This window comes from Sinocyclocheilus rhinocerous, unplaced genomic scaffold, assembly GCF_001515625.1.
Source record: "Sinocyclocheilus rhinocerous isolate Xijiao unplaced genomic scaffold, SAMN03320098_v1.1 scaffold975, whole genome shotgun sequence".
In the NCBI taxonomy this organism is placed as follows: Eukaryota; Metazoa; Chordata; class Actinopteri; order Cypriniformes; family Cyprinidae; genus Sinocyclocheilus; species Sinocyclocheilus rhinocerous.
The window spans coordinates 2,763,849-2,776,049 of NW_015628726.1; the positions used below are offsets into that span (position 1 = coordinate 2,763,849).

A 12,201-nucleotide genomic window follows, 5' to 3' on the forward strand; every position below is an offset into this window, starting at 1 on the left:
GAAGGTGACCCAGCTGACCTCACCAGAAAAAAACTCAACACCACCATCTAGTGGATTGTAAAGAAATTGATTTTATTATTCTACCTAATAGTATAATAAAAGATCGATACTTGGCGTCCGTGTATCGATACAATATTGCCGCGGAAAATATCGCGATACTATGCTGTATCGATTTTTTCCCCCACCCCTAATATATATATATATATATATAAATAATGCAACTAAACTTGGTTGCAAGCAATCAAACAATGTTGACTAAGAAAATTACATACCAACTTCATGGATTTATATTAATTCCAATGCCAAAACATATTAGCCAAAAACTACAAATTTAGATATATTTCACATATGAAACATGTTCTTTGCATTGTTTGCAGTTGTTTACAAACATTTATCAGCTAAACATTATACAGACATTTTATCAGCTAAATATGTCATGAGAAATATCTTATAATTCCATACTCTCAGTTTATCTCAATGATGAAACAATGGCTCTTTTAGAGATAAAGCACATTGCAAAGAGGTGTTTTGTCTGTGCTTTATAGCAGGTAGGTTGAGATTAAAGCTTTTACCAAAACGTTTAAAGCAACAGTGGCACATTGACTCCACATTTAGATGCAACGCTCAGTTAAGGGTGAAGATATGAGATGGGGAGGACTTAGATGAAGATTATTTCCATAAACAATCTCAGCGATGCTTGGACGATACATGAGCGTGCAGCCGAAATAGGGGTTTGCTGAATGACAAACCCTTGTGCTGAAGCTTTTAGTAATGGTATAATGTGACCAAAGTATAAAAAAAATAAATGGAGTCATGGAGTGTGATATCGTGCATCAGCTCTATATGGAAAAAAAGAAGTGCATTGTGACCCGTCAGACATTGCACAGAAAAAAGGGGGGAAAGCCCCATCTGCTCCCCCTTTCATGGGCCAGGGTCTTTCTGACCTGTCAATCAAGTTAACAAAGACAGACAGGTATTTTGATTTCAAACATCAGCGTTGACTGAAACAACATGCTACTGGCGATTCCACAGTGGCTGCGAGATAAACTTCAATTACCTGCTAGAACACATGATGTGTTGATACATAGCAAATTGTCAAATGCACAAACACAAAACGCATGTCAGTCATCCAGTAGGCGGAGCTAAGCAGACAGAGGTCAGGTCCTCCTAATGGAGCATGCTGTGGACCGCATAAGGCTCACAGACAGACACATGGAAACACTGCCAGATTTGGCTTGTCATGTATTATTCTGTGGTGACTGATTGATTTTAATAGCATTTTGTTATATTTAAATTTTTCCTCATTCTGCATTCAAGATTTCCAGAAAAAAAAAAAAAACATGAACTCAGCTTTGTGGAACTGGAAATTTCTAGCAAGGGAAATATGTTCAAGGAAGTTGCTGTCCATGCAGTACATGCACAATAGAAGAATGATTGTGCTTAACAAGGCCAAATATATTATATTGCAAGCTATAGTGTCATGGGTTAATGAAAATGACTATTGCTAATAAAGATGCCAAATTCCAACACAGACATGGTTTGATGCATAGATGTGCTGGTTGTTTAAATTATCAAAAAGTACCCATCTAAATTATTAAGTAAAATATATTTTACATATATACTGTACTTTAGCAAGTTCAAACTATATTTTAAAATGTAAATATTAGCAATTGTTATGAGTGTTGCTTGTGTCATGCAGTATATGGAATCAGCAATAAAAAAAATTATATCAGTCACTACTGCATACTAATTATTTCATAAAGTGGTGGGCAAAAAAAATTAAAAATATAAATAAATATAAAGCCTATGCATCTGATAAATTAATGTTTAGATCAAGAACTCTGGGACATGATATTTCCAATACACACTCAAAAAAAAAAAAAATCTATTAAAACTTCTAAAAATCTGCTAGGTGAGTCAGCCTTCACACAGTATTTTAAAATACATGTGTGATTATAACAAAACCACTCTCAGCGTTTCTACAGGAAACACCCATCTCTTCATATTATATTTATGAGTTTTTCACTTTTTAACCTCAACCATCTGAATGTTTCATTAAGATACTCTTTCAGTTCAATGTCTTGGCATGTACGGAGATAAACACACATTTTAAGTGGTATCCTTTGAAAACAAACTGAGGGGTTTTCCATGGTTTTATTTCCTATAATTTTATCCCACCTGGAATAACCGCTCATGTTTAAGAGCTGCAAAACTCCCAAAAAACACAAGTGTTGGATACATTGAGGCCTGTCGCTCACTCAAAAAAAAGCCTTTCAACATCCCTAAGCCGATGGGTTGAAAGACGGCAAAGATTTCAGTTCATAAAACATTTTTCTCATATTTAACCTAAGCCTTGGACAACATGAGAGCGAAAGATGGTGTAAGAACAAAATTTACTACTCATTTATTTAAATAACAATAAACCTTGACATTTATACATCATAATTCTTGGACTGTCAGTCAGAGTAGATTAAACCTGAGTAGATCTCCTGAGTAATGCCACATCGTAATTCACTTACAGATATAAGACGATTAGCTCTACTCAAACGTCCTCCCACAAGAACTGCCACAAATGCTTCAAGAGAAAAGTCTGTAGAGGATTACTGGGTACCAAAAAAGAGGTCAAACAATTTTCAACCTAAGTTTAAGAGTATGAAATCATTTATCGACCCTATGGTTCTCTGTGGATTGAGAGGAACAGTAGTTTGAAAGCTTTTAAGAATGACAGAAAATTACACAATTTTTACAAAGCCATTGTGTGTCGCCTCTAGGGAATGAATACAAAGAGCATTAGCTGAAGGACAGATAACATCCAAATGAAAACCATCAACTGCCTTCACTGTAGTACAATATATCAAAGATAAGAGGACGTCACATGGACCGCCAATCTTCAACGTTTGATGAAATTCCAAGCCATTGTTTTATTGAAAATGGTTGTTCGGGTTGTATGATGTGGGGAAACAAGCTGATTGATGGATGCATTGTGAATTACCTGACATTGGGGATCTTTCATTCACCAGAGAACAATGTGCATTCATTCAAGCCACTGTAAGTCAAGGAAACCCTTGTTCTCTGGGGCCATTTGTTGGTCTGCTGATTGTACTGACTGTGAAGTTTATTAAAACCCAGGATTTCTTCCTTCCCGTCCTGCGGTCTCTGAAGAACCCGTCTCCATGACGACCCTTCAGATGCCCCGTTTGAAAGGAAATGATGGGTTTATTGGGTAAACAGACCTTTTGGAACAGTCAGGAGAAATACTGAGAAAGACACAGCGAGAGGTAGGAAGAAGCAAGAACAGACCAAAGCGGGAACAAACTCTCCTAAGAACATCATTAATTATGCAATGACCTGCGGGCCAGCAAATCACAGGCAGCGCTATCTGGATACAATGACTGGGTGATGAAACAGCAGGAGGTTTGCTTGTATAAGTCCTTCTCATTTCATGTGCTGTGGACTCAAAGCAAATCTTGCTTTTGGAATGACAAATAGGTGACTATTACACATGATCATTTAAGACTTGTTGGAAAAGGTATCTTTTTCCATACAATAGAAGTCAATAGGGTCTAATGTTGTTTGGACCACAATGTTCTTCAGAATATATTCTAAATATTCTATATTCTTCAGAAGTCAGTCAGTCATACAGGGTTGGAATGTCATGAAAGTGGTCCTTTAAATGTGGTCAGCATCTGTTCCAGACCACCTCCAAATAGTTTCAGTTATCTGATCACAATCCAATTAGGGAAAACGCATGTTAATGACAGACGTAAAAGTTGGCTGTAATGACTGGATTATGCCAATTTATAACACAAGGACAGCACACTGAAATGGCTACATGAAAACCTTCATATGAAATCATGTGGAATGGTAAAATATTACATTTGAAAATTATATTTTACTCTAAATGTTACAAAACATTTATTCTTCCGTTTGGGAATAAAACTCCCCTATTCACCAAAAAAGAAAATAACCCTTGGCAAAATCATTTAAAGTCATCTGAGCATAGGTGAGCCTTGTTGTCTACACTGAAGTAGGTTGAAAACTGCAGCAGAGACTCGAGAAGCATATTAGTCATTATGACCCGAGCCTAAACGCAACATGAGCTGTCTAATGGGTTGTTATACTGTCAATTTAAAACAGAATATAAAAATTAAACACAGACCTTGGTCTTCCTCGCTAAAAGCCAAAAGCTCTGTAAAACAAATCCCAAGGCTGAATTCAAAACTTAAAGATCATGTTCTCCAGTAAAAGGTGATGAAAAACCGATTTAGAGTGCTCAAACTGTGATTAGTCATTTAGTGATGACTGACGATGGAAAAGCTACTATAGCTTGTTATTATAGACCACATAACATGGCGAAACTTTTTTTTTGACTGTACTTAAGTGTCAGAGAGCTCAAAATAGGTCTCTTTTCTCACATTTATATTGATGTAGGGGGCAAACATGTTGTATGTTTGGGTTGTTTAAAACAAACTCATAAAACATTCATGAACATCCATTTACGTGATGATAGCTGGGACCAACTGGAGGTCCGTGAGGATTTGTATGTTTGAACGACTATAGATTCGGGATAAGAAACTGACACTCTTTATATGTAGCTGGGACAAGGGCTAAAAGCTCTGGAGAGCTTTTGGGGGGCTACTTGTTGAAATTTTGCAAGGGGTAACTGTTCAGTAATACCGCACCGAAGCTAGCATGGTTTATTTATACAAGTTAATGCACGAAACTCAAACGCTCAAACGAAACTCAAACTCAGACAGCGTGACATCACCCCAAACCGGGGTTGGTCACTCCAGAACCAGTTGGAAGTGTTTTGAAATAATGTTTAGAGTAGATTGAAACTGAATTCACTCTCGAATAAATATACAACTCTTGCAGATCATGTGCTTAACATGCTGCCCCTCGGATCCTGCGGTAGGGAAGAACGTACAATCGCACCACTAAATAATTCGGCCTCACTATTTGATACTCTCAAATATACCTGCATATAATCAAGGTGCCCGTAAGGCTCGGAATACACCGTTGGGATGCGGTTGGCAATTTTCATGCCTGAAATGAAATGTTATTCTCTTTTAAGTCTTTTGCCAAGTTGTAGCTCCTACTAATTACACCAATTTCAATGGCAATCTCTTAACTCCCACTTTTGTTGTTTTTAGCCTGATTACACCCTCAAAGCCATTTAAAAATAAATATCAAATATGCAACCACCTACACAATCACACCCAAACACCTACAAACCAGCTGAATGAGTTGTTGCTTCAGCTGTTAAGACAATGAAGCCAAAACATGGCTTTTTAAAATAAGATTCCTTATTTCCTTTACACCTAATTAGCATTTGCTGTAGCTAATTTTTAGTTCTTTAAGCAAAGCTTAGCCAAATCAAAGCAGAGCAGCAGCACCTTGCCCTTAAATCTGAAATGCGAATTCCCTTTTGAAACTCCATTTTCCACTTGAATAGCATCACGCAAAGGTTGCAACTCTGAAACATCACAGGAATAGAACAAATCCAGTCTTTACATTGTCCTTTTATTAGTGTGTGTCAAGCCCTAACCGAGGGTTAATATGCTTACTGAAACAAATTTAGAAGCTTAAAATCCCACTGAAACTCTCCAGCCTACACAAATGAAAATTTATTTCAATAAGAAGAAAAGCACTTTGCACTGTAGTAGCTTTTCAATGCAACAAACTGAAATGTAACCAGAGCTACTTGTTCTAGTAAAGCAGGAAACAAAAGTGCACTCATAAAATCCACAGAGGAGACAAACTCAAGCTCTATAGATATTGATAAGCATGTCAAATACGTTCCACACAAGCAAACAAAACACAGGTTGCTGCAAGCAACTGCTGGCTAGGAGAATTCACAAGTCCACAAACAGTACCTTTAGAAAAATATACCATAGTAATGACAGTTTTTCCTCAAATAATTCCTATCGATTAATACAGTAAAATGTGGTAACTTTGTGGTATAAGCCACCACTGTCATTAAAGAAATTAATTAAATTGACAGAAAATCCTCAGACAGAATTTTCCTAATGTTACGACTTTACAGTGGTAAAAAGAACCATTGTTGAAGAACTTTGTAGAGTATAACATCATGAACTTTTAGCACAAGGAAATTAGCACATACTTTTCTAACAGTTTATGTAGTGGGTGACCTATAAGACGTCTTTGACAAAAAAAAAAAAAGTAGATTAATAAAAGAAAGAAAACAAAAAAGAAAAGAAAATGCATGTTTGTGAAAGCAACAATTTATTTATAACAAAAATAAATGTTTTAAGGACATGAAATATGGCAAACCAGTTTGTATTATTATCATGTCTGATATACAGTCTCTTCCATCAAAGTTGGTAATTCTTGGCCAGAATAAGCTGCACAAAAGGTCAAAGGTCTAGCTACACAAGACTACACAGCAGTAAACAGGACAAGAGAGATCCAAACCCCCATTTACCTTCATTTTTTGGGCTACTAAAAATGTCTGAGGGCTAAAAGACTTAGACTCTAAAAAGGACTTAGATGTGAAACCAGTTTTCAGACTTAATGCTTTGCACATTTGCAAATTCAATTTAACTCAGTTTTATAATTAACCGTCTGGTAAATTGGGCAGTAAAGCACTATGTCTGGTAGGCAAAAAAAAATCCCACTCTGGTTAGCACATAACACATGCAGCCGCAGGCAGATCAGGGCAATATTTAATTAAATCAACTACTGGTTTTAATTCCAGTTATAATTTAAGACATCTTTCAAATTTAAGAGGAGAATCTCAATGGGTTTAACCGCAAGTCAACCTCTTGCGATTGCCTCCAAGGTTTACAAAAATGCCTCAACTACCTCTGAGGTCTTCAAGTTATTCAGAATTTAAAGCATACATGTTTTTCATTCCATAATGATAGGATACAAGCAAAAATGTTTCTTCTGCTGAGTAGAGAACACTTTATCAGTCTAGACATGCAGAGAACACCAAGTAAATGACAGAAACAGAAGCATGGGGGGGGGAGAGATGGACACAGAGGAACTATAAATGGCTAATAAAGAGAAAATGATGTCTAAAACAAATCTGTAAAAAAGTAAAAATAAAAAATTAAATAAACTTAATCTAAATAATGAACAATTATATGAATATAACAACCTGACAACAATGAAAGCCATTTCATGTCCCATCAGGTAGAACATTTCCCCCTCAAAATCAACCTTTTAAATCAAAAATTTAAAAAGGGAAAAGAAAAAAACAAAGCACAGGGAGAAGAATGGCACTGAGAGGATTGGGAAAGAAATTCCACATTTTATCTTTGCCTGGGGACATTTCCCCTGCTGCCAGCCGGTTCCTTCGCCACACGTCAATCCCAATTTGCTTCAGTTTGCCAGCAGCTATGCACTCAACCCACTGAATATGACACTGAGAATCAATATTATGACAAATCTAATGAGAAAAGCCACTCAAACACACCTCAGTCTAAAACCTTTGGCCAGGGTACATAGTGTCAGTGTTTTCTCAAAGGAGAAGTGTTGTTTCCATGAGCAGGTTTTACAGATAGCTCATAGACGGCATTGGTTTGATTTATCATGCACTGAAATTCCACAAGGACTCTCGACCATGACCAACGCTGGGGTGTGGATTTTTATATGACACAGTTTCCACAGCATTCTGATCAAAGAGGAAGACTGAGAGGCATGGGCTATTTGCTTCGGGCTAGGGAGTTCATCTACAAAGGGTGCCCCCATCTATCCCCGAATTTCACTGTAAACATGCCAATGAAAGACCAGCATAGTAAAAAGAACAGTTGACATTCCTTCAGTGAACCGCTTAAGCTGACAGAAAACCACATTGTAGAAGCTCAACCACCGTAACGGTGAGCAAAAGCACAAATAAAAGAGAATCCAGATGTATTTATGGCAGCACCTATGACTTCATCCAAATCATTTGCATGTCCATAATCAACTTGACTGACATTCATTCACACTATCTAACAGATTAAATATGTAGTACACTCAAAAGCATATAAAAATAAAATAAAATAAAAAACATTTAAAAATATATATATTTTTTAATATTATATATTATTATATTGGTATCTATTTTACGCTTTGGTGAATTTGTATAAATGTAAATGGGGGGAAAAAAAAAAAACTTTTTTCCCCTAAACCTTATCTTTAGTGGGGCGTAAGCAGATCGTAAAAATTAGGCTAGACTTTATAAAATTATCAAATTGTACAAATGAGATTGTATGAAAGAGATTATACAAAAGTAGATTATATGAATATCATATGAAATTGTACAAAATGTGATAGTGTGGAATCGTACAAAATTAGATCATATGAAATCGTATAACTGATATTGTACGAAATCGTACAAAATTAGATTGTAGGCCTACATATTCTTACAAAAGAAATCGTACAAAACTTTGCAAATGAAATCATATGAAACTTAAAATTTACCACCAATTTGTGTTGTAATAACTATAAAACTTATGTTAATATAAATACATATACATTTTGCTTGTTTAATTCTTTAAGACACTTGTCCATTTTAACAGTGGAGGAAAGTGATAAAGTAATCAATATGCTTAACCTGTATAAAGTCATTTGGAAGAGCTGTATTGAGATGTCCATCTAAAACATTGAGTCTAAAATTATGAGCTTCAATTTGAGTGAACTTCAGGCTCAACACAAACACCCACACACACCTGTTGCCTTACCTCTGTGAGATAGTCGTAATCTTGGATTCACAGTCTTTGCTGATTGAGTTGCAGAGCAGATCCACAGTGTCACGCAAAGCATGAAGGTCCACACGCCCCATGCCATCCTCACGCACTCCTCTTGAAGTCTCACACGGACTCCTTACAATCCACCACGAGCAGCCTCCATCCGCTGACAGACTGAATTGCCGGTTACAGACGAAAATTAGTTTGCTGTCATCAGAGCAGTGTGCCGAAACTCACTAACGCTTAGGGTGTGTTTTGAGATGCTTCTGTGGATCCCAGTGTGAAGAAAGTGTCTAAACCATGCGCACTGCTGTGACTCAACCCTGGCTGACTGTTCCTGTCACTCTTACCACAGGCGATGGATTCCTCAAACTCATAAGAATGTGTGAGTGCAAGCGTGTGTCAGACAACAAGCGCACTGATCTTGGAGAGCTTCCATCTCCTCTCTTTCCTCTCTCTCTCTCCCTCTCCTGTCTCTGAGAAATACTGCCCTTCCACGTGCCAGCCCTCTCTCCCCTCCTGACTGCTTCAACTCCCCTGCCGTACACATGGACAACAGCCAAACACTCCCATCCACCCCCACCCTTCTCTTTCACTCTCTCCTTCTGTCTATCTCACTCTCTTAGTTCCACCCTTGCGTTCTCCTCTATTTATGACATACTTTTCTTCTCATCTTATGCATTGTGTTTACATGCAACTGAAAATTATAATTAATATTGGAATTCGGTTATATTGTGGTTACTGCCACTGCAGTTGGACAATGTAAGACATTTCAGGAAATCTGAATAAGACAGTTGGCAAATGATGTAATTAATCAGAAATCGTTGTCATATAAACACTTCTTCCCCAGAATGTCCACATATAATATATTTATTTATGCACATGTACAAATGAAAGTAATTATGCTAGATTTGGGGGGTGGGAAATACATATGAAATAAAAATGTATATTAAATATTTATATTAAATAAAAATTAATACCAGTATTTCCTTTATGTCCTTAAAAGAATAGGGACTTTAAGCAACAGCCACTGATGGAACAACAACAGCATTCATCAAGACTGGGACCTGTCAGTGACCAAATCTTTGCATCATATCACTGTACATTATTTGTTTGTTATATATTTGACACTTTCTAACTTTCTCTTTCTGTGTGCAGTGGTTGAGCAGTTGTCCTCTAATAAAAATTCTGGATTTTACTAAATAAATAAAATAAAATAAACTTCTTGTCCTCGCTCTTTCTCTCTTACACAAACATATTCATTTAAAGCAGGGGTCCCAATTATACTTTTCCTTGAAAACTATATTCAACCAACAAATCAAAGTGCACGAAGATCCATCTTTATAGCAGCTGTTCTTGATCAAATTTATAACTGGCACAAGTGGCAATAGTGTATTTTGATTAAATTGAGCTTTATCCAATATGTATTTAAATATGTTAAGGTGCAGTCATGTTAACCATTGTACAGACAATATTCAAAGGTCAAATCCTGTCTTTTCAAAAGGAATCTGCACGCATATAACTGCATGCATTGGACATATAGCTAGAGGGAAAAAAGATGTCCATTGTCTATTTAGCAGTGTAACGATGAATGCAGCAACGGGCCAAATCTGCAAATAATAGAGTGCACTATTAGCATGAAGAGTTAATCTGAAGCAAGCAACAACTCAAGGTAACAATCTCTGCGGGTGAGCCCAAACTCAAATACAGTGCAGGAAACCACTTCCTCTTATGGGGCTTTCACACTAGCACTTTTGGTGCACACATGGGTTCGTTTGACATCAGAGTTCGGTTCGTCTGGATAATGTGAATGTCGTTTTCTGAACTTGGGTGTGCATTGTGCAACCACAAACCGTACCCGAGTCCACCTAAAAAAAAGGGTGGTCGGACTAAATCATGGAAGTGTTTGCTCACTCGCTTTCTTGTAAAGCGTGACTGATGCGCTGCAGCATTCATTTTGCCGTCTTCTGCACAGTCGTTACCTAATAACAGGTGTAAACAGCCGCCACTCTGATGATACAAACGTATCGTGGTTCAGAACCGAAAAAACACGGTATGAATTAGGGTTGCAAAGGGGTGGAAAATTTCCGGTAAATATCCGTAAAAAATCCCTGGAATATTCCAAAAAATCCTGGAAAGTTTCCAAATTTTCTGGAATGTTTCCTACATTTACTGGAAATTTTCCACCTTTTTGCAACCCTAGTATGAATACAAACCAGCGGGGGGCAGTAGGAGGGGGGAGCAATCGAACTTGGGTTCGAACCAGGCAAACGAAAGTACCCTTACAGTTTCCATCTTGTTGTGTTCCAATGTTATACACATTAGTTTGCCAAAAGAAGATGGAAATAAAGGACAGAAGTCAGCTCAGATGTGCACTCATTCATGTAAACCACCAATGAAAAATGAGAGGGAGCGCTCATGCTCTGATCATGACAAAACAATCAATTCACAGCGTAGATCTTGAGCTGTGGTGGATTGTGAGCAATCACTTTCATCTGCGTCTGCGGTTACGCAGCCCAATGCTGCATTCATTAGAGCAGCTCTGTGTTCACCAATGGTTATTTTTGTGAGCACCATTAAACTGCACTTAACTTTTCTCTTTCAAGCCCCTTTTCTTTGTCATTCTCACATCTACACGTCCCTCTTAGTTTGTGAAGTTTGAGTTCCTCCAGCCTGTGGCTGATGATCAGTCCCTGACTGTAGTGAAGCTCTTGATCAAACTTTCAGCACTTAGATCAACTAAAAAGTTATTATCAATGTCATTTGCCTGTCATCTAAGAAGAAATGAGGTCGCTCTGTTCATTGCACTGTGTTATTTAGTAAACCAACGGCAGCTGATCCTTGTTAAATTCTGAGATGATCTCATTGTATGTTCACATATGGCATGCTGGCTACGCTTGCTGAATCGGGTGACATCATATTGCTTTGTAAATACTCTACTGGACCTCTACCTTTTTATTCATCATCAAAAAGTTATCAAAAAACCCTCTCCCGTTCAAACAGCACCACACTGTTAGTACTCATTAAAAATCAGTTTATCCCCATCTGTAGGCACTACAGTACTTGGCCACAAAATTCAGAAAAACACTTTAGCTTATAACTCAAATCTATATAATTATAGTTTATCCAAAAAACTTGGATAAAATAAAATAAAAATTAGATGGCAAGATCACACAATATCATATGCAAATCAATTTATTATTTATAGAAAAATAACAGAAACACACATTAAGTGTCCAAATAATTTTTAATAAAAATAAAAACAAAACAAAACATAAAATCAAATAAAAACAACATACCAGGTCAGTTCTTTTTTTTTTTTTTTTCTCGGACAGACCTCAACAATTTCTGAAAAGCCTGTTTTTGTAGCTTAGTTTCAACAAATAGTCCACAAAAAACAGATCTAAATTTTTATTTCTGAAAGTTGCATTCCTATATACTGTAAACTGAAGAAAAAAAAAGAGATATTTACAAGCAATTTGAATGAAAATGAAAAAAAGGAAGA

The 12,201-nt window shown here is 36.8% G+C and overlaps 1 protein-coding gene across 2 annotated transcripts in view; it reads right to left on the minus strand.

The window, feature by feature from the left end:
- LOC107738421 (semaphorin-3E-like) overlaps positions 1 to 9,226 on the minus strand; it is a 45,560-nt gene extending 36,334 nt beyond the window's left edge. For both annotated transcript variants that reach the window (XM_016550190.1, XM_016550189.1), the window contains exon 1: positions 8,691 to 9,226. In XM_016550190.1, coding sequence (XP_016405676.1) covers positions 8,691 to 8,796 — 106 coding nt within the window. In that variant the 5' untranslated portion in view covers positions 8,797 to 9,226. The remainder of the gene's footprint in view (positions 1 to 8,690) is intronic.
- Between the last annotated feature and the right edge of the window lie 2,975 nt (positions 9,227 to 12,201).